Source organism: Gadus morhua, chromosome 8 (assembly GCF_902167405.1).
Source record: "Gadus morhua chromosome 8, gadMor3.0, whole genome shotgun sequence".
NCBI classification, from domain to species: Eukaryota; Metazoa; Chordata; class Actinopteri; order Gadiformes; family Gadidae; genus Gadus; species Gadus morhua.
The window spans coordinates 187,052-210,269 of NC_044055.1; the positions used below are offsets into that span (position 1 = coordinate 187,052).

Genomic DNA, 23,218 nt, shown 5'->3' on the forward strand with positions numbered 1-23,218 from the left:
GGTGAGTCTAAGGCGGGGAAGGTACTAGAAACCTAAGGCGAAAGAAATACGTAACCTAAATAAGCTTTGCTACTGGAGCCTCACGTCAGAGCACAGGCAAACCTGTAGGTCAGAGTGAACAATTAGTGTGATCAAACTATTTCCCATCGTCTTTGTATTATCTGGTGTTGTGTACTCAAACATACATGTGTGCATTAATAATGCCAGGAAGGACTTTTCCCCAGGCGGCCTGTAAAACATACAGCAACCAGTTAATCTGATCATTCTATATATAATATAGATGAACTTAATTAACTGGTTGCTGCGTTTATTTTAATTATCATTCAGCATGTATTTATGGCCGCCGTAAACCACGGCATTGTTCGCCTCATTAGGAGGGTGGACGCCCTGCTGTGCGGACGTGGAAGCAGAGTTTAGTTCACAGAACTGCGGGGGGGGGCGGTCGAGTGCAGGAGGGCGTGTTCAGCCTGACCTGCGGAGATCCATCGCCCAGCGGAAGACGTCAGGGTCGCTGAGAAAGCAGGACTCCTGGAAGAGCGATGCAGCTTACAGAGGTCTGGGGGAGTTCCTGAAGAGATCGCTGTGCAATTCACAATGCGTTGTTTATTTTATGGTGATCTTTTTATATTATGTAACTTAAAAGGCAATCAATTCTACTTAATGTAGGAATGCTTGCTGGTAAATTCAAGTGATACCTCCGTTAGTCAAAAATGAGTCAACCAACAAATTAAGATCTTAAAATAATGCATTTACCTAAACGGTTGATGCCGATAATTTTATAATTAAGATTTATCATTAGAGTACTACCATCATTAATAAAAGTAAAGAAGTTTCCAATTTAAATACCAAAAGGTGGACCCGGGTCAATGTTGACCTTAATATTAAATCCCACGAAGTAGACCGAAGACGCACCTAGAAACAGCCCGGTGCCACGGGGATCATGGTTTCATTTCATAAATAGACACACCCGGATGATAATCAAGAACACATGAGATTCGTCATTTGCCCATTATCTTAAATATACCCTCCCGAAGACGCAGAGGATGTAATTAATAATTGTAAAACTGTGATGTCAACATGTACGTCACAGGACTACGAATCAATTAAGTTGCCAGTTGGAAAAAAAAAAAGGCTTGCTTTAGTCTTAACAATGAATAAATAAGACAATACATAAGTGAAGAGCCAGAGTTCTTGTCCGCAAAGGACAGCTGGTGTCAATGGATTTATTGAACAATTAATGAAGACCTCAAACATTGGCGCTGCGTGAAATGGTTCTGATTAAATATACAGTTTGTTTTTGCATAACTCAATAGAAACAATTTCACACATTTGAAAACCAAGGAAACCTAGCAATGTAAATGAAACTGATGAGAATATATTTGAAGCTTTGAAGATCTGTCAATACACATACACATTTCTCTTTAGCCTTAAAAAAATATTTTAAAATACTGCACTTTAAAATAACGGAAAAAGGTGCGATGAACTGTAACTATGTTTGTAATAAATAAAATATCCAGTCTTTACCACAGTCCATGAACATAATACTACAAATGTGTAACGGGAATCGACCCAAACCTTGTTCAAATTTAAAAACAAAGATAAAAAAAAAGCGGTTAAAATGCCATTCATCTTTGACGGCGAACGTGTTTAAGGAGATGAACAACAAAAAACGGAACCAGTAGAAGTATAATGTGTGGTTGGAGTGGCCTGAGTGTACGTTGAAGCACATCAGACAAAGCCTAAATCGTAACTTATGGATAAGTTTAGCGTGTTCGTAGATGAATACGTCACAGACCGAGAACGTTAACAGCTGATTCGATAACGCTGTAGCTCTACCGCACACTGAGCTAAGGGCGACCCCCTCCTCCGCAAAATAAATTAGAAAAAAGGCAGAACAAGGAACTCCGGTACACATTAAATACCATGAATCTCAAGGCCTCTTCACAACTTAAAATGACAGTTAACATTTGTCCAAGGCATTTCCTCCACAATAGACACTTAACTTTTAAAGAATTAAAAGAAATGTCTTTATACTCGTGCAAGTCTCTCTAGCCGTCGTCAGACTCCCTCTGGGATCCAACAGATTAACTACATTTGACGCACGAAAAATATGGTAGAGGTAAAAAAAAGTCAATACATTCATTATTTAAAGAAATCATTTTTACATTAGGTGGCGGGGTATCTTGAACATGTTGAGTACGAGTCCTTTTAGAAACATAAGAGGCATATTGAGAACAGCCTGGACCTCAATGTACAAGAAGGAAATCAATTTGACAAGCAAATCTTCACTTTCAAATTAAAATGATTTTTGGTTTCCCGATAACACAGACTTTAAATTGGCACGGACAAATATCCAGAAAGCTGGGATATAAAATATGATTCTCAAAATGCAAACTTTCTCCGACAGCTTTGTTCGTTTAAATTGAACTGTGTAAAGATTAATCAAAATCAAGTCCAATTCCCCAAATGTTACGGTCTTCAAACATATGACCAGATCACATAAAAACCCAACAAGGATTTTAAAAAGGATTATGACCAAAAAAAGTCACTTTGGTTAAAACAGGCTGTGTTAATAAGATAATGTGTTAATTAACGAATTTTCTGGTTTGTTTGAATATATGTTTGAGTTGCTTTTATACGGTGTATAGAAGCTTGCATGCAAAACATTTATCAGACATTAATGATACTAAGGCCCGTTTGGAAAGAAGGCGGATAGGTTGATTTAACTGCCAGCGAGTTAAACAGTAGTTGACTTTACCTTTAACTGCAACTAAACATCTCCCTAATCAAACCATCACATTTTCATCCGTCCTATCCTACTGTCGCTAACATCTAAATCACAACTTAAAAACATGTGCAATTCAACGGAGCAAGGTAAAAGTACTCCTATTCTTTTTCTTTGTATGCTGCCCTAGATGTGTCCACGGGATGTCAGTGATGAGGTTACTTGGTCGTTTGTTCTTTAGGCTTCCTTGTCCAGGGGCCTCTTGAGCAAGGCACTGTACTTAAGGGCAGCCTCGTCCGCTCGGAGCTGCACCTCCACCAAGGAGAACACGGAGATGACCTGCAGGGAGGGGCAGGGAGGACGGGGTGGACAGGAGGGGTTACTGGTCGACAGAAGCACCCCGAAATACCAACAGTATTCTGAAGGCCGAACCAGCAGGGGGCGCTCTCTCTGTCTCCATCCTCTCTGTATTAGACTCCAACGCCCTCTCTCTCTGTCTCCATCCTCTCTGTATTAGACTAACGCCCTCTCTCTCTGTCTCCATCCTCTCTGTATTAGACTCTAACGCCCTCTCTCTCTGTCTCCATCCTCTCTGTATTAGACTCCAACGCCCTCTCTCTCTGTCTCCATCCTCTCTGTATTAGACTCCAACGCCCTCTCTCTCTGTCTCCATCCTTTCTGTATTAGACTCCAACGCCCTCTCTCTCTGTCTCCATCCTCTCTGTATTAGACTCCAACGCCCTCTCTCTCTGTCTCCATCCTCTCTGTATTAGACTCCAACGCCCTCTCTCTCTGTCTCCATCCTCTCTGTATTAGACTCCAACGCCCTCTCTCTCTGTCTCCATCCTCTCTGTATTAGACTCCAACGCCCTCTCTCTCTGTCTCCATCCTCTCTGTATTAGACTCCAACGCCCTCTCTCTCTGTCTCCATCCTCTCTGTATTAGACTCCAACGCCCTCTCTCTCTGTCTCCATCCTTTCTGTATTAGACTCCAACGCCCTCTCTCTCTGTCTCCATCCTCTCTGTATTAGACTCCAACGCCCTCTCTCTCTGTCTCCATCCTCTCTGTATTAGACTCCAACGCCCTCTCTCTCTGTCTCCATCCTCTCTGTATTAGACTCCAACGCCCTCTCTCTCTGTCTCCATCCTCTCTGTATTAGACTCCAACGCCCTCTCTCTCTCTCTCTCTCTCTCTCTCCCCCCCCCCCCCTCTCTCTCCCTCTCCCTCCCTCCCTCCCTCTCCCTCTCTCTCTCTCTCTCTCTCTCTCTCTTAGACTCTAACGCCCTCTCTCTCTCTCTCTCTCTCTCTCTATATTAGACTCTAACGCCCTCTCTCTCTCTCTCTATATTAGACTCTAACGCCCTCTCTCTCTCTCTATATTAGACTAACGCCCTCTCTCTCTCTCTCTCTCTCTCTCTCTATATATTAGACTCTAACGCCCTCTCTCTCTCTCTCTATATTAGACTAACGCCCTCTTTCTCTCTCTATATTAGACTCTAACGCCCTCTCTCTCTCTCTCTCTCTCTCTCTCTCTCTCTATATATTAGACTCTAACGCCCTCTCTCTCTCTCTCTCTCTCTCTCTATATATTAGACTCTAACGCCCTCTCTCTCTCTCTATATATTAGACTCTAACGCCCTCTCTCTCTCTCTCTCTCTCTCTCTCTATATTAGACTCTAACGCCCTCTCTCTCTCTCTCTCTCTCTCTCTCTCTCTATATTAGACTCTAACGCCCTCTCTCTCTCTCTCTCTCTATATATTAGACTCTAACGCCCTCTCTCTCTCTCTCTATATTAGACTAACGCCCTCTTTCTCTCTCTATATTAGACTCTAACGCCCTCTCTCTCTCTCTCTCTCTCTCTATATATTAGACTCTAACGCCCTCTCTCTCTCTCTCTATATTAGACTCTAACGCCCTCTCTCTCTCTCTCTCTCTCTCTATATTAGACTAACGCCCTCTTTCTCTCTCTATATTAGACTCTAACGCCCTCTCTCTCTCTCTCTCTCTCTCTCTATATATTAGACTCTAACGCCCTCTCTCTCTCTCTATATATTAGACTCTAACGCCCTCTCTCTCTCTCTCTCTCTCTCTATATTAGACTCTAACGCCCTCTCTCTCTCTCTATATTAGACTCTAACGCCCTCTCTCTCTCTCTCTATATTAGACTCTAACGCCCCTCTCTCTCTCTCTCTCTCTCTCTCTATATATTAGACTCTAACGCCCTCTCTCTCTCTCTCTATATATTAGACTCTAACTCTCTCTCTCTCTCTCACCTGGCGGACCGCAGCTCCTCCGGGGCCCTCCGGGGCCCACACCAGGGTGATCTCTCCCCTCTTCCCCACCCGGTGGTGCTGGAAGGACTCCAGACCCACCATGGACTGAACACAGACACACACAGGGACAGAGACAGAGACAGAGACACACAGACAGACAGACAGACAGATTAATTGATATTCATTATTGCTCGTTGTTGAGGAGAAGAATCTAGCCAATGGGACACGAGTAGTGAACTCTGGTCAATGTTCTTAGCCTATGGGGAGAGGGCAGACATCACGGTTTGAACCCACAATACAGCTTCCTGCCTGGCATGATGGCCCACCAGGAGGTGGTACCAGGAGGTGATACCCCCTCCTGGTACCACCTGGTGGTACCAGGAGGTGATACCCCCTCCTGGTACCACCTGGTACCCGGAGGGGGTACCAGGAGGTGGTACCAGGAGCTCACCTTGCAGTAGATGCGTTTCTGCACGCCGTAGCTGAGGACCAGCACGTCAAAGGACTCGTCAAGAACCCCCGACACCATGGCCTCAGACTCCAGGGGTCCACACTCCTAGAACACACACACACACACACACACCCCCCTTCAGTAAGAGACCTCTGTAGAACGGCCGCCATTACCCTGATCCCAACCACCCTAAGGGCTGTTACATAGTCGACGCATCGCTACGCATTACCCTGATCCCAACCACCCTAAGGGCTGTTACATAGTCGACGCATCGCTACGCATTACCCTGATCCCAACCACCCTAAGGGCTGTTACATAGTCGACGCATCGCTACGCATTACCCTGATCCCAACCACCCTAAGGGCTGTTACATAGTCGACGCATCGCTACGCATTACCCTGATCCCAACCACCCTAAGGGCTGTTACATAGTCGACGCATCGCTACGCATTACCCTGATCCCAACCACCCTAAGGGCTGTTACATAGTCGACGCATCGCTACGCATTACCCTGATCCCAACCACCCTAAGGGCTGTTACATAGTCGACGCATCGCTACGCATTACCCTGATCCCAACCACCCTAAGGGCTGTTACATAGTCGACGCATCGCTACGCATACGCGTCCAGAAGGCTACGCGACGCAACGCTACGCTTCGGCCGCCATTATGCGTCGACGCGTAGCAAAACACGTCCTCCCAATTTTTGATACGCGACGCGCCGATCAATGCAATACTATGCGTTGTCGGTGGGGGCGATACTGCAAATATTGTACATTATTTCCACTATAGGTTATATTTACAGAAGAACATATGAGAGGATGCGGCAACGTGATAAGAATGACATTCAAGTCTCTTTTACTAATTACCTGTCCCAATTTATGCGAACCCTTCCACAGGGGAAAAGTGCTATTTTGATGCGGGATTGTGAGCCATTTTAATGATCTTCTTGTCACCCGATATTCGTTCTATTACTGGCCTTATTTGTTTTAGTGTTAGCCTATTTTAATTAATTACGTAATGTTTTGTGTTCACGTTCTGTGTGAAACATAAGTGTTCATGTTCTGTGTGAAACATAAGTTCAGTAGCCTCTTTGAGTGAATGAAATTTGAAAGCGTGAGTGGTTTCTGTATTTGATAAATAAACCCCTTTTCTCTAATAATGTTTCCTCATCCTCATCCTCATCGTCATCCGCTTATCCGGGGTCGGGTCGCGGGGGGTGAGATATAATCTCTCCACCTAGTCCTGGGTCTTCCCCGAGGTCTCCTCCCCACTGGACGTGCCTGAAACACCTCCCAAGGAAGGCGCCCAGTGGGCATCCTTACCAGATGCCCGAACCACCTCAACTGACTCCTTTCTAAGTAAAGGAGCAGCGGCTCTAATCCGAGTTCCTCACGGATGGCTGAGCTTCTCACCCTATCCCTAAGGGAGACGCCAGCCACCCTTCTGAGAAAACTCATCTCGGCCGCTTGTACCCGCGATCTCGTCCTTTCGGTCATCACCCAGCCCTCATGACCATAGGTGAGGATAGGAACGAAGATCGACCGGTAGATCGAGAGCTTTGCCTTGCGGCTCAGCTCTCTTTTCGTTACAACGGTGCGGTAAAGCGAACGCAATACCGCCCCCGCTGCTCCGATTCTCCGGCCAATCTCACGCTCCATAGTACCCTCACTCGCGAACAAGACCCCGAGGTACTTGAACTCCTTCACTTGGGCTAAGGACTCATTTCCTACCCGGAGTAAGCAATCCACCGGTTTCCTGCTAAGAGTCATGGCCTCAGATTTAGCGGTGCTGATCCTCATCCCAGCCGCTTCACACTCGGCCACCAGCCAATCCAGTGAGTGCTGAAGGTCACAGGCCGATGATCAAATGAGGACCACATCATCTGCAAAAAGCAGTGATGAGATCCTCAGACCACCGAACTGCAACCCCTCCCCACCACGACTACGCCTCGATATCCTGTCCATGTATATCACAAACAGGATTGGTGACAAGGCGCAGCCCTGGCGGAGACCAGCACCCACTGAGAACGAAACTGACTGGCTGCCGAGAACACGAACACAGCTCTCGCTTTGGGAGTACAAAGATTGGATGGCCCTGAGGATAGACCCCCTTACCCCATACTCCCGCAGCACCTCCCACAGTTTCTCCCGGGGGACCCGGTCTTACGCCTTCTCCAGATCCACAAAACACATGTAGACCGGATGGGCATACTCCCAGGCCCCCTCCAGGATCCTTGCGAGAGTGAAGAGCTGGTCCGTAGTTCCACATCCGGGGCGAAAACCGCATTGTTCCTCTTCAATCTGAGGTTCGACGATCGGCCGAACCCTCCTTTCCAGCACCTTGGAGTAGACTTTACCAGGGAGGCTGAGAAGTGTGATACCCCGGTAATTGGCACACACACTCTGGTCCCCTTTTTGAACAGGGGAACCACCACCCCGGTTTGCCACTCCTTTGGCACTGTACCCGACTCCCACGCGATGTTGAATAGGCGTGTCAACCATGACAGCCCCTCAACACCCAGAGCCTTTAGCATTTCTGGCTGGATCTCATCAATCCCTGGGGCTTTGCCACTGCGGAGATGTTTGACTACCTCAGTGACCTCCACCAGGGAAATTGACGATGAAACACCATCAACCTCGAGCTCTGCCTCCAACATAGAGGGCGTGTTATTCGGATTCAGGAGTTCCTCAAAGTGTTCCTTCCAACGTCCGACGACCTCCTCAGTTGAGGTCAACAAGAGTCCCATCCTTACTGTACACAGCTTGGATGGTTCCCCGTTTCCCCCTCCTGAGGTGCCGGATAGTCTTCCAGAAACACTTTGGTGCCGACCGAAAGTCCTTCTCCATGGCCTCTCCGAACTTCTTCCACACCCGCTGCTTAGCCTCCGACACGGCAGCCGCTGCGGCCCTTCGAGCCTGTCGGTACCTTGCAACCGAGTCAGGAGTCCTCCAGGATATCATATCCCGGAAGGCCTCCTTCTTCAGTCGGACGGCTTCCCTGACCACCGGTGTCCACCACGGTGTCCGAGGGTTACCGCCCCTTGAGGAGCCTAAGACCCTGAGGCCACAGCTAGCCACCGCAGCTTCAGCAATGGAGGCTTTTTGCCCACTCCGGCTCAATGCCCCCAACCTCCACAGGAATGCCAGAAAAGCTCCGCCGGAGGTGTGAGTTGAAGATACCTAGGACGGGGGCCTCCTCCAGACGTTCCCAGTTCACCCGCACTACTCGTTTGGGCTTACCAGGTCCATCCGGAAATTTCCCCCATTCCCTGATCCAACTCACAACCAGATGGTGGTCGGTTGACAGTTCCGCCCCTCTCTTTACCCGAGTGTCCAAAACATGCGGCCTCAGATCAGATGACACGATCACGAAATCGATCATCGATCTTCGGCCTAGGGTACTCTGGTACCAGGTACACTTATGAGCACCCTTATGTTCGAACATGGTGTTTGTTATGGATAATCCATGACTAGCACAGAAGTCCAATAACAAACGACCGCTCGGGTTTAGATCAGGGAGGCCGTTCCTCCCCACCACGCCTCTCAAGGTGTCTCCATCGTTGCCCACGTGGGCGTTGAAGTCTCCCAGCAGAACTACGGAGTCCCCTACTGGAGCCCCATACAGGACTCCATTCAGGGTCTCCAAGAAGGCCGAGTACTCTGAGCTGCTGTTTGGTGCATACGCACAAACAACGGTCAGAGTTTTCCCCCCTACAACCCTTAGGCGCAGGGAGGCGACCCTCTCGTCTACCGGGGTAAACTCCCAACACCGCGGCGCTCAGCCGGGGATTTATGAGTATCCCCACACCCGCCCGGCGCCTCACGCCCTCGGCAACTCCGGAGAAGAATAGAGTCCAACCCTTATCCAGGAGTACGGTACCAGAGCTGAGACTGTGCGTGGAGGTAAGCCCCACCAGATCTAACTGATAGCGCTCCACCTCCCTCACAAGCTCCGGTTCCTTTCCCCACAGCGAGGTGACGTTCCACGTCCCCAGAGCCAGCTTCTGCCGCCCGGGTCTGGTCCGTCGAGACCCCTGACCTTCGCTGCCACCCATGTGGCTGCGCACCCGACCCCAACGGGTCTTCCCACAGGTGGTGGGCCCATGGGATGAAGAGAGGGGGGGTGCCACGTAGTTTGTTCTGGCTGTGCCCGACCGGGCTCCGTGGCAAACCCGGCCACCAGGCGCTCGCCATCGAGCCCTCCGTCTGGGCCTGGCTCCAGACGGGGGCCCCGGGCTTCCTCCGGGCCGGGTCACATCTCCTCTTTTACCGTTATTCATTGGAGTTTTTTGAACCATTCTTAGTCTGGCCTCTCACCTGAGACCACTCTGCCATGAGAGACCCTACCAGGAGCACAAGGCTCCAGACAACACAGCTCTCAGGTTCACAGGGACACGCAAACCTCTCCACCACGATAAGGTGACGGTTCCCGGAGAGTAATAATGTTTCCTACCATATAATTTCTGTGGACATTATGCGCTATAGCTTTGGCTATAGGCCTACACTTAAATAATTCATTCATCCGTCAAAGCAGTAGCTCGTTGTATAAACATTTTATATGGATATGAATTAATGAGTTTGACGTAAACCAAATTAGGTAACTTCTGTAACATGATAACTAATTAATCAAAAGTCATGCTTCAAAGTGACCAATGTGTATACATTTATTGGTCAGTGCGCATACCCAATCGTAGCACATTGTACTGGTGGGGAAACATGCCAGCATCTGACAAAAAATAATCTGCCAGCTGCTCCCTGACAAGGGCCGGTTTTGGTGAGAGTCGGGAAGATATCGGATGACTCATCACTCTTCTTCCGTAGCCACTTTGATCGGAATGTCACCTGGAATGTCACCCGCGAAAACACCGGTGACTCTGCTGCCACCCATGGCGTGAGTGCTGTATTGCATGTCATGCTTTGCCCACGATGTTCGCGTATGCTGTGTAGACGATGAATGGAAGCGCGTCACTCGCGTCGTTTACACGCGTTGCTCGTGTTGACTATGTAACGGCCCTAAGACTGTAACCCAACAACCCTAATACTGCTTTTCCTAATCCCAACTTCAGTGAACATAATAAGGTGCTATGATCCCCATGACGACACATGTGGTAACCATGACAACTTTTCCCTCACCCTGACGAACACCCCGAAGAAGAGCTCGCTGCTGAGCTCCTGGACCCTCTTGGAGGCCGTCTTCCTGTCGTTGCAGTGGGAGGCCTGCTTCTGGACCGCCTCCACACCCAGGCCCAGAGCAGGCCCGCAACCTGGACACAAACACACTTAGTACCAGCGCGCACACACACACACACTTAGTACCAGCGCGCGCACACACACACACACTTAGTACCAGCGCGCGCACACACACACTTAGTACCAGCGCGCGCACACACACACTTAGTACCAGCGCGCGCACACACACACTTAGTACCAGCGCGCGCGCGCACACACACACACTTAGTACCAGCGCGCACACACACACACACACACACACACTTAGTACCAGCGCGCGCACACACACACACACACTTAGTACCAGCGCGCGCACACACACACACACTTAGTACCAGCGCGCGCACACACACACACACACACTTAGTACCAGCACACACACACACACACACACGGGGGGGTACCGAGTGAGGCAGCCAGCAGCCGGTGCACCACCAGGTCGGGGTAGCGGCGGATGGGGGAGGTGAAGTGGGTGTAGCGCGGCACGTTGAGGGCGTAGTGCTGGAACAGAGCCTCGTCCTTCAGGGCCCCCGTGCAGAAGTACAGCGCCATCTGGTGGGGGGGGGGGGCACGAGGCTCAGTCACATAACGAAACAGACGGCACTGTTCAAGGAGAGGCTACTGGGGGGTTGGACTGGGGGGGGGGGGTTAGACTGGGGGGGTGTTGGACTGGGGGGGGGGTTAGACTGGGGGGGTGTTGGACTGGGGGGGGGGGGGTTAGACTGGGGGGGGTTAGACTGGGGGGGGTTAGACTGGGGGGGGGGGTTAGACTGGGGGGGGGTTAGACTGGGGGGGGGGTTAGACTGGGGGTTGTGTGGGCGACCTCTGACCTGCATGGGTTTGGAGCACATCTTGGTGAGCACCTCCTTCCTGGCGCCGGCGTACGGGTCGTCCCCCAGGGAGCGGTGGAGACTGGCCTGGGGGGTCAGGGGGGTCAGGGGGGGGGGCCGTGACAAACACACCGTGGATCAGCGGCGCGATACATTCTGGGACAAGACTAACTTTTGATTGCTTTTTTATTGCGGGTTTCGGGAATAATTCATCTTCTACTTTGGAACGGCCGTAATAAAAACAGATTATTTGATTGAAACCATAAACCTTTATCTTAAAGATTACACAGGTGCACATCCTCTTATGATCAGACATCAGGACATTAAAATCATGATTAACACATTACTTAATGCAGTACTATGCGTTAACAAAATTCGAACTAACCAATGGTTAACAGTCAACTAATGTCTATTAACCATTACTTTGCATTAGTTAATGCAGTTATAAGAGTTAGCATAGGGCTAACCCTGTGATGCTACGCTCTGACGCTCAGTACTGACGTGCAGTAATAAGAGTTAGCATAGGGCTAACCCTGTGAGGCTACGCTCTGACGCTCAGTACTGACGTGCAGTAATAAGAGTTAGCGTAGAGCTAACCCTGTGATGCTACGCTCTGACGCTCAGTACTGACGTGCAGTAATAAGAGTTAGCGTAGAGCTAACCCTGTGATGCTACGCTCTGACGCTCAGTACTGACGTGCAGTAATAAGAGTTAGCGTAGGGCTAACCCTGTGATGCTACGCTCTGACGCTCAGTACTGACGTGCAGTAATAAGAGTTAGCGTTGGGCTAACCCTGTGATGCTACGCTCTGACGCTCAGTACTGACGTGCAGTAATAAGAGTTAGCGTAGGGCTAACCCTGTGATGCTACGCTCTGACGCTCAGTACTGACGTGCAGTAATAAGAGTTAGCGTAGGGCTAACCCTGTGATGCTACGCTCTGACGCTCAGTACTGACGTGCAGTAATAAGAGTTAGCGTAGGGCTAACCCTGTGATGCTACTCTCTGACGCTCAGTACTGACGTGCAGTAATAAGAGTTAGCGTAGGGCTAACCCTGTGATGCTACTCTCTGACGCTCAGTACTGACGTGCAGTAATAAGAGTTAGCGTAGGGCTAACCCTGTGATGCTACTCTCTGACGCTCAGTACTGACGTGCAGTAATAAGAGTTAGCGTAGGGCTAACCCTGTGATGCTACGCTCTGACGCTCAGTACTGACGTGCAGTGCCCCGGCGGAGGACAGGTCCACGGCCACGCCCATCTGGTCGCAGAACTCCTGCAGCTCGTCCACCATCTTGGTCTGGGGGGGGGGGGTGGCGGCGCAGCATGGCCTCCTGGGGGAAGGAGCGGTAGATCTGGTGGGCCACCGCCATGTTGGCCAGCAGCATGAACTCCTCCACCAGCCTGGAGACGAAGAGGAGGAGGAGGTCAGAGCCTGGAACGTTACGCAGGGAGGAGGAAGAGGAGGAGGAGGAGGAGGAGGAGGTCAGAGCCTGGAACGTTACGCAGGGAGGAGGAGGAGGAGGAGGAGGACGAGTGGGTGGGTGGAGGAGGACGAGGAGGAGTGGGAGGAGGAGGAGGAGGAGGAGGTCAGAGCCTGGAACGTTACACAGGGAGGAGGAGGAGGAGGAGTGGGAGGAGGAGGAGGACGAGGAGGACGAGTGGGTGGGTGGAGGAGGAGGAGGAGGAGGACGACGACGACGAATGGGTGGGTGCTGGAGGAGGAGGAGGAGGAGCAGGAGGGGGAGGAGGAGCCGGAGGAGGAGGGGGAGGAGGGGCAGGAGGAGGAGGGGGAGGGGGGGAGGAGAAGGAGGAGGGGGAGAAGGAGCAGGAGCAGGACGAGGAGGACGAGTGGGTGGGTGGAGGAGGAGGAGGAGGAGGACGACGAGTGGGTCGAGGAGGAGGAGGAGTGGGAGGAAGAGGAGGAGGTGGTCAGGCCCTGGAACGTTATGCAGGGAGGAGGAGGAGGAGGACGAGTGGGAGGAGGAGGAGGACGAGGGGGGGAGGAAGAGGACGAGTGGGAGGAGGAGGAGGAGGAGGAGGAGGACAGAACCCAGAACATTACGCAGCGTTTATAACATTACGCAGCGTTTATAACCCTTCAGTCTATCACACCAGGTTCTCTCATGGTCGTGATAAAGTGGGGGTTCCTGTTTTGAGGAAAAGTTTGTTTTTTCAAATCCAGAGATGTGATTGGACGAGCCTGGGGAGATGGTGACTCACTTGTTGCTGTCTCGGTACTGGTAGACGTAGCAGCCCTGCGGCATCATGCTGTCCTTGTCCAGAGTGAAGGACAGCTTCAGCTGGGGTTGGGAACAGCATTACTCACCAAAGGCAGACTGTTCATATTGCATACTGAAATAACCTCTCTGTTCCAGAAAGGATTTAAAAAGGTTTAATCAGTCCCTCCAGAAAAATCGGCGTTTTTTTGTGATTCATGTTGCCAAAAATCCTTGATTATGCGGCAAGTTTTCTTAAAAAATGCGATGAAATATGCGGCATATTTATGCAATTTTATGCGATGAAATTGTGGGAACTCGTGAAGAAATCAGGGAACTTGCTAAAAATGCGGGAACGTGCGAAAATTGGGGTTTGAAAAAGAGGGGAAAAGAGTGATTCCCCCAACACCCTGTTCTCACTAGGCTATTACCTTAATGTAAAGAGTCATTTCTTATTACTTTCTATGATAAACAAGCATACTACATCACAGAAAGTGCTCTGAATATTTACAATTTGACCTGACGAGCTGGCTGTCGCCTTGCATGGTTGACTCTGCCGTCTGTGTGTCAATGTGTGTATTAAACGATGTAAGTCGCTTTGGATAAAAGCATCTGCTAAATGCCCTAATTGTAAATTGGAATATTTAAGTTCTCATCTTGTTTTATTTGAGACCTTAAAACATGGCTCAAACTTACAAAACATTGAGTACAACCTCTGTGGCTTTACAAACAGAATGCTAAAAAATGAATAAATAAAATATAAATAAATAAAAGTTCCTGTTTTACAGAGGAAGCTTTTCAAAAGAGTAGCAAAAAAGTTTAATCTTACAACTGTAAAGTTGCATCAACTCATTGAATGAAACTACAACAGTCCAAATGAAAACTAACTGCAGCCTCTAACACTAGCCAATCATTCCTCATCCTCATCCTCCATCCCCTCTCCCTCAACGTCCATCTCTTTAACCATCCTTGCATGTTTGGCTGCGGCAAAGTGGTTTTCCAGCGTCGACTTCCGCCTGTGGTCCGACACGCAGTTGTTGGACCGCCTGCGGTCCAACAACTGCGTGTTGGACCACAGGCGGTGCGGTCCAACACGCAGCTGTTGGACCGCACCGCCTGTGGTCCAACAGCTGCGTGTTGGACCGCACCGCCTGTGGTCCAACACGCAGCTGTTGGACCACAGGCGGTCCACGCAGCTGTTGGACCACAGCTGTTGGACCACAGGCGGTCCACGCAGCTGTTGGACCACAGCTGTTGGACCGCACCGCCTGTGGTCCAACAGCTGTGGTCCAACAGCTGTGGTCCAACAGCTGCGTGGACCGCCTGTGGTCCAACAGCTGCGTGTTGGACCACAGGCGGTGCGGTCCAACACGCAGCTGTTGGACCACAGGCGCAAGCTGTTGAAACTGCTTTGCACGGTCTTTTGCACTTATCTTTGTTGGCAAATGAGACCGCTTCATCTTGCCTTCGTCGCGGGGTTTGCGATGACGTTCACGTCGCGTAATTACGTCACTTCATAATGTTCCCATGGCAACAGGGGGAAATGGCTGCTTTTTTCGCGGAAATTGGCAGTTTATGCGGTGAAAGTGCGGCATATTTGAAAAGATGCGGCCCCCGCATGAATATGCGGACTTAGGCTGATTATGCGTTGAATTATGCGATCGCATAATCGCGTTTTTCTGGATGTGTAATATCCGCTGCAAGGGTCTCAATCAAAATCAGAACAAAAGAGTAGTTTGGGGACATTGTGAGTTAGTGTGGAAGTCGTCTTCACCACCATGGCTGATACAACTATCTAACTCCTACCCCGCCCCTCCCCCCCTCCCTACCCCACCTCTCCCCTACCCTCCAACCCCGTCCCTCCCCCCCGCCCCTATCCCATCCCCCCCGTCCCTCCCCTCCCTCCCCTCCCCCCCTCCCCTCCCACCTGGTCTAGCCGCAGGGCGCCGCCGTCGAAGCGCTGCTGGCGGAGCTGCTGGGCCAGGGCGTGCAGGCGCAGCACGGCCTGGTGGACCTCGTCCAGGGGGTGGCGGGGGTCCATGGAGGGCAGCTCCCCAGGGGAGAACAGCCTGTCGGGGCCGTCGATCATGCTCTGGGCGTGGTCGTAGCTCAGCTTCACGCAGGAGCGGATCACCGAGCGGCCGAACCACTCGCTGAGGATCTGGGGAGGACGTCACATGACCACGCTTTACAGTGACTCAGGGGAAGGCGTCACATGACCACGCTTCACAGTGACTCAGGGGAAGGCGTCACATGACCACGCCTCAGTGACTCAGGGTAACTGTGTGTTCACACCAAACGCGACGGGGCGACAGGATCCCATACAAAGTGAACGAATAGACGCGTATCGGGCGAATTTTTCGCGAGAGAAAACTGGCGACATGTTTAGATTTATCGCGCCGCACTTTTGCCATGCACAGGCGAGCGCGTTCATGAGGATTTGTAGCGCGACAAATTCGCTCAAGTTGAAATATTTGAACTTTGACGCGAATTTCGCGTGATGACAGCCAATCAGCGTTCAACAGCGTGGCCACTGAGTGACATGTGTAACGTAACAGCCAATCAGCGTTCAACCGTCAAACTCAGTGCAGTGCAGTCCGGGGTGAACTGCAGCATGGAGGAGAAAGTGACTGTTACCGTTTGCGACTCCCGGAGCTCTATATATAATATAATAGTATATGATATAATATTTGTATATATAATATCACGGCCAACAGCTCTGTGCGCCTCCGGGTGGCCGTAGCGCAGGGAGCTCTCGTAGGGATTGGGCTTCTCGGAGCTTGTTTACCGGCGTTGCTATGGTTTCCGGTCTTGTGTGTTCCAACGGTTTATTAGGTAGGCCTATCTAATGAATCTCTGTCTATTCAATACTTCATTCACTGCCTCTTCCGTGGTCATTACAATATTATGAATATACTGCGTCGGGTCCTCCGACGTCTCTCCCTCTTCCACAAAAGGTAAAGACATGCAATGGTGGTTATCTTGTTGTGGCGCGACAAATTCGACAAAACTTGCACAGCGACAGATGTGGCGTGACAAAACTTTGGCGACAACGCGAACGGGCGAAAAATTTCGCGTTTGGTGTGAACGCACAGTGAGGTGTCACATGACCACGCTTCACGGGGACTCGAGTGACCGTGCATCCGAACGGCGGGTGACACCCTAACAGGTGTGAGAATCCTTAGAGCACAGACATTTCATAACCAAAGCGACTGCTTCTTTGTGCTATAATATAGAAGCAAGAGATAGCGAACATGAAGATAAATCCTTATTATGGGATGGCGGTGAGAGGGGGTCCTCACCTTGCCCTGGGGGCTGAGGGTCCAGACCACGGAGAAGGTTAGGCGCTCGGTGAGGGGGTTCAGACTGCACAGCTCCTCACACAGCAGTCGGGGCAGCATGGGGACCACCTGGAGCACACAGACCCCCCCTCAGTGAACCAGTCCTCCCTGGGGGGCAGTGGGAGGCAGGCCTCACGGCACCACCTCCCTGGAGCCACTCGGGCTGCTGATGGTTTCACCCCCCGGTTATCAGAAAGTTAACGGGGAAGGGATGTGAACAGTGAGGTGTACAGGGATGTGAACAGTGAAGTGTACAGGGGTGTGAACAGTGAGGTGTACAGGGATGTGAACAGTGAGGTGTACAGGGGTGTGAACAGTGAGGTGTACAGGGATGTGAACAGTGAAGTGTACAGGGATGTGAACAGTGAGGTGTACAGGGATGTGAACAGGGAGGTGTACAGAGATGTGAACAGTGAGGTGTACAGGGATGTGAACAGTGAGGTGTACAGGGATGTGAACAGTGAGGTGTACAGAGATGTGAACAGTGAGGTGTACAGGGGTGTGAACAGTGAGGTGTACAGGGGTGTGAACAGTGAGGTGTACAGGGATGTGAACAGTGAGGTGTACAGGGATGTGAACAGTGAGGTGTACAGGGATGTGAACAGTGAGGTGTACAGGGGTGTGAACAGTGAGGTGTACATGGATGTGAACAGTGAGGTGTACAGGGATGTGAACAGTGAGGTGTTCAGGGGTGTGAACAGTGAGGTGTACAGGGATGTGAACAGTGAGGTGTACAGGGATGTGAACAGTGAGGTGTACAGGGGTGTGAACAGTGAGGTGTACAGGGATGTGAACAGTGAGGTGTACAGGCGTGTGAACAGGGGTGTGTACAGGGATGTGAACAGTGAGGTGTACAGTGGATGTGAGACTCACCTTCTGAACCATGTACACGCTGGTGGCTCTCTGGCTGGCGATGGCGTCCAGCGCGTTCCCCTCCTCCACGAAGTAGCTCACGTCTGCGATGTGCACGCCCACCTCGAAGTTACCTGCGGTCGCACAGTTAACCGTTTAACAAAGATACTCACGCAGAAAACAGATACTGACATAAAAGGAAAGTCCAAATAATAGCAACAGTCAGTTAACCGGGAAATAATGGCCAGGTAACGGACAAATAACAGCCAAGTGACATCCAAGTAACCCTATCCAAGCCACAGCCCAGTGGTATCCATGATCAGCCAGATAACATCCAAGGTCACGGCGGGACTGCCGCGGTGGCGCCCGGCCGCGGTGGCGCCCGGCCCAGAGGCTCACCGTCCGCCAGCTGTTTGCAGGACAGCGCGTCGTCCAGGTCTCTGGCGGTGGCGGGGTCGATGGTGAAGATGCACTCCTCCCTACAGACCACCAACAGAGTGAACCCAGAGGGGACCTTTACTGGGAGTACTTGTATGGGTTGATGGGAGACGTTTAGTGGGAGTACTGGTACGAGTGCAGCGTGTGTGGACCTCCAGAGGGGGTCTCACCGCAGGTCCTTCCGCCGGCCCAGCTCCGCGGGGGGGACGCTCCAGGGAAGGTCCGTGGGCAGGCAGTCCAGGACCACAGCGGGGAACTCGGAGAAGTCCACGTCGTACTCCATCAGGATGCCCTCCGTCTCGGGCTCGATCTCTCCGGCCTGGCCCAGAGTCTTAGCCAGACAGCTGGGAGAGAGACACAGAGGTAAAGAGAGACAGAGACAGAGACAGTCAGACAGAGAGAGACACAGACAGACAGACAGAGAGACAGACAGAGAGAGAGACACAGAGAGACAGAGACAGAGACAGACAGACAGACACAGACAGAGAGACACACAGAGAGAGACACAGAGAGACAGACAGACACAGACAGACAGACAGACAAACACAGAGAGAGAGACAGAGAGACAGAGACAGATAAAGAGAGAGACACCAAGACAGAGACAGACGGAGACACAGAGGTAAAGAGAGAGACAGACAGAGACGGAGACACAGAGGTAAAGAGAGACAGAGAAAGACTGACAGACACAAAGAGAGAGACAGAGAGACAGAGAGAGAGAGAGACACAGACACAGATAAAGAGAGACACCAAGACAGAGACAGACGGAGACACAGAGGTAAAGAGAGAGACAGAGACGGAGACACAGAGGTAAAGAGAGACAGACAGAGACAGAGACACAGATACAGAGACATACACAAAGACAGACAGATGGAGACGGAGACAGACGAGACAGCGGCAGAGAGACAGAGAGAGCCTTCACTAGCTTGTTGGATGATCTAAATTAAGCAGAAGGTTGTTCTTGTCTTGCTAAATGCAATTTGATCCTGGTATGTTTTGGTGCTGATATCCAGACTTATTTATATTATTATCAATTAATTATCTACCAAATTCATCACCAACACTTTCATCTCCATGGCAATGGTTATATTTGTGTCCACAAAGAAAATTCAAACACAGCCATGCTAAATAAAACTGCTAACTAAGGTAACAAAACCACCCCTTAAAGGGGTAGTTCGGAATTGTGGACTTAGGGCCTGATTCCCAAGTGAGCAATGGTATTCTATATCACTGGAGACAGTTTTCAACACATTTCATTCAGTCCTTCTAGTTGCAGAGTTCGCTCGTGCTAGGCTAGCGCACGGCAACGGGCAATGCTAGCCTGCTATTAAAAACAGTCTTACCCACTCAACAGTACACCCGAGGTAAATCAATTATAACGCCAGACTATAGATTTAAATGTCTGTGTTGATAGAATAATGTTAGAAATAAAACTAACCTTGAATCGCATGAATCATCGAGGGACTACTTTCTCAGCAGAAGTGGAATTTTACTATGCGCCGGTTAGTTTTGTAACCGAATCACGACACAAGAACGTAAACAGAGAAGCGTGGGACAGAAGCGCAATTGAACGACTAGGCAACATGGTGGTTCAGTGTGCTTTTAGAAATTGTAGAAATATACGCTACAGATGGGCACCACAAAGTTTCCCCCAATTTCCAGTGCGAGATCCAGAAAGGACTCGATTGTGGCTTGTTGCTGCTGGCTTGGACATCAAAACACCGGCTCGTACATGTACTGTTCGTTGGATACAACAAATTCCTCATAATCGTCTTCAAAAGCAGATGCATCGCTAAGTCCTCCAAACGTGGCCATATCTTGTTAATTGAATACGCTAATAGAATTCCTTCGTTCACTGTACTCTGCGTTTGTAGCAATGACAGCGGCAGGTAAACAAACTCGAGCCGGTAACCTAGGTATCAGTCCGCCGCTGCCGTAGCCTACTACCATGGATGCCTACTACCAGGAATATAACACTGCTGCTGTGACCCAGCAATTCCCTCAAAATGCAATGCAATGCAAGGTTGGTTTATTTCTAACATTATTCTATCAACACAGACATTTAAATCTATAGTCTGTCGTTATAATTGATTTACCTCGGGTGTACTGTGGAGTGGGTAAGACTGTTTTTAATAGCAGGCTAGCATTGCCCGTTGCCGTGCGCTAGCACGAGCAAACTCTGCAACTAGAAGGACTGAATGAAATGTGTTAAACTGTCTCCAATGATAAAGTATACCAATGCTCACTTGGGAATCAGGCCCTGTCCAAAATTCCGAACTACCCCTTTAACAGGAAGTACCCCACTGGCTTTAGTATTGTCCTTGATACATCAGTATCCATGTACCCCCTTAACAGGAAGTAGCCCACTGGCTTTAGTGTTGTCCTTGATACATCAGTATCCATGTACCCCCTTAACAGGAAGTACCCCACTGGCTTTAGTATTGTCCTTGATACATCAGTATCCATGTACCCCCTTAACAGGAAGTAGCCCACTGGCTTTAGTATTGTCCTTGATACATCAGTATCCATGTACCCCCACAATACTAAAGCCCACTGGCTTTAGTATTGTCCTTGATACATCAGTATCCATGTACCCCCAACTCGGCTCCTCCACCCCCACCCAGCTCCTTAAAGCACCTCTCCCTCTCTGCTCCCCCCCCCCCTCCCCCAGCTCCTTAAAGCACCTCTCCCCCTCTGCTCCCCCCCCCCTCCCCCAGCTCCTTAAAGCACCTCTCCCCCTCTGCTCCCCCCCCCTCCCCCAGCTCCTTAAAGCACCTCTCCCCCTCTGCTCCACCCCCCCCTCCCCCAGCTCCTCCAGCTACCCCCTCTCCCCCACCACCACCCCCCCCCTCCCCCAGCTCCTCCACGTACCCCCTCTCCCCCACCACCACCCCCCCCCTCCCCCAGCTCCTCCACGTACCCCCTCTACTCCTCCACCACCCCCCCCCTCCCCCTCCCCCAGCTCCTCCACCACCCCCCCCCTCTCAACCCCCACCCCCCCCCTCTCCCCCCCCCTCCCCCACCACCACCCCCCCTCCCCCACCATCCCCCCCTCTCCCCTAGCTCCACCACCACCACCCCCCCCCTCCCCCAGCTCCTCCACCACCACCCCCCCCTCTCCCCCCCCCCTCCCACACCACCACCCCCCCTCCCCCACCATCCCCCCCTCTCCCCTAGCTCCACCACCACCACCCCCCCCCTCCCCCAGCTCCTCCACCACCACCCCCCCCTCCCCCCCCCCCCCTCCCACACCACCACCCCCCCACCACCACCACCCCCCCCCTCCCCCAGCTCCTCCACCACCACCCCCCCCCCCCCTCACCCCCCCCCCTCCCCCACCATCCCCCCCTCTCCCCTAGCTCCACCACCACCACCCACCCTTCGGCGAAGCTGCTGTCCTCGGCCCAGCTGGTGATGCGGCAGATGAACAGGATGTTGGCGTAGTCGGCGGGCCGCGAGCTGAAGTCGGGGGGGCAGTCAGCCAGCGGGACGTTGATGCGTGGCACGCGGTGGTCCACCGGGGAGAACTTGGCGAAGGGCAGGTCTGGAAGGAGCTTGAGGAACCCGGTGACGGCCCGGGAGTGCTTCCGCTCAACGATGTACACCACCTGCCGCCAGGTCAGAGGTCAGAGGTCAGAGGCCAGAGGTCAGACCACCGTCCTGAGGGCTGACCTCCTCTGGGCCAGCACAGTGCGGCCATCTGGGTTCCACCTGGTTCCAACGCCAGCTGGGTGAACCCAGAAATCAATCTCAACTTGCCCAAATATTACTTTTAGTTGCCCCGGGCAAGTGGGTAACCGTTAATGTCGAGGCCTGGAATGAGTCTAGCGCCCGGCTGGCGTTGGAACCAGATGGCCGCTAAAGGAGTTGAGATTGATTTCTGATTGCCTGAACGGCCAAGTGGATTTTGGGTGGATGTTAATATAAAGGCTATTTATTCAAGTGTTTTTATATACTGCAGAACAACCTTTTGTTCCGCAACACACAAAATAGAAGTATTTGCAATTGATCAGCGCGCCGTCTTCTCTTTTCTCGGAAAGCGAGTAAACAAGACACGCATCGCTTCAGCGCGAATATAGCCCCGCCTTCTGTCACTCACTCGCAGTGCGGTCTCTGGCAGTGATTCGAAGGTGTTAGCTAAAGGTTAGCCAACACAGCTAGCATCTCAAGTGCAGCGCCTCCGTGAACGGTTAAGACAAAAAGAAAATGGAGTAGAGAAGGAGGAGTGCGGTTTGGAAGTACTTTGGATTGAGGCAAATTACCAAAGAAAGTCATATGCAAGAACACAGTTTTCGGTTTCATAACTGTGCACATGCACAGCAATAGCAATCTTTTTCACGAAATTGGACCCTCACAAACTATATATTACATGAAAGCTGAGCCTCCACTTATTCCAACAGTCCAGACCATATAATTCTGTGGCTAAAACTAAAACAAATAACAACTTAAGAAGAAACGTCCCCTTTTCTTTTAACAACCAAAAATGAAGTTTTACCTTTGTGATATTTGTCCACAAACTTGATTCTGATCGAATGAAACTACCATAAACAGATAATCCAGTGTCTGGGCCAAATTTTGCAACTAAACATGGTGTTTTCAATCAATGAATAAGAGAAGGTTTCTTAGGAAATAGGTAAATTGCCTTCAATCAGAAGACATATTCTTCAGCGCAATCTAGTGGCCATATGTGTATTTGCGAGTGTTTGGCTTGGTGCATTTGATTATATTTGCCCTGAACTTTAAATAGAGGTGTCAAGTGTCAAAATTGTAAGATATCTACCTTTATTTGTGTGCCATAGTAAGACAGTGCTCCCAACTGATAACGACCAACTGATAATTATTTCAGGTGGTAATGTTATCTTCCA

At 50.8% G+C, this 23,218-nt stretch overlaps 1 protein-coding gene across 1 annotated transcript in view; it reads right to left on the reverse strand.

Moving 5' to 3' along the window:
• Window positions 1–1,175: 1,175 nt before the first annotated feature.
• The window catches only part of dis3l2 (DIS3 like 3'-5' exoribonuclease 2), a 30,483-nt gene continuing 8,440 nt past the window's right edge, over window positions 1,176–23,218 (reverse strand). Inside the window, 15 exon segments of the mRNA XM_030363797.1 lie at window positions 1,176–3,064; window positions 5,001–5,105; window positions 5,452–5,556; window positions 10,584–10,714; window positions 11,084–11,231; window positions 11,510–11,596; window positions 12,726–12,818; window positions 12,820–12,910; window positions 13,730–13,809; window positions 15,653–15,886; window positions 17,028–17,135; window positions 17,940–18,052; window positions 18,318–18,397; window positions 18,527–18,700; window positions 21,732–21,961. Of these exon segments, the coding sequence (XP_030219657.1) occupies window positions 2,963–3,064; window positions 5,001–5,105; window positions 5,452–5,556; window positions 10,584–10,714; window positions 11,084–11,231; window positions 11,510–11,596; window positions 12,726–12,818; window positions 12,820–12,910; window positions 13,730–13,809; window positions 15,653–15,886; window positions 17,028–17,135; window positions 17,940–18,052; window positions 18,318–18,397; window positions 18,527–18,700; window positions 21,732–21,961 (1,881 nt within the window). The 3' untranslated portion in view covers window positions 1,176–2,962.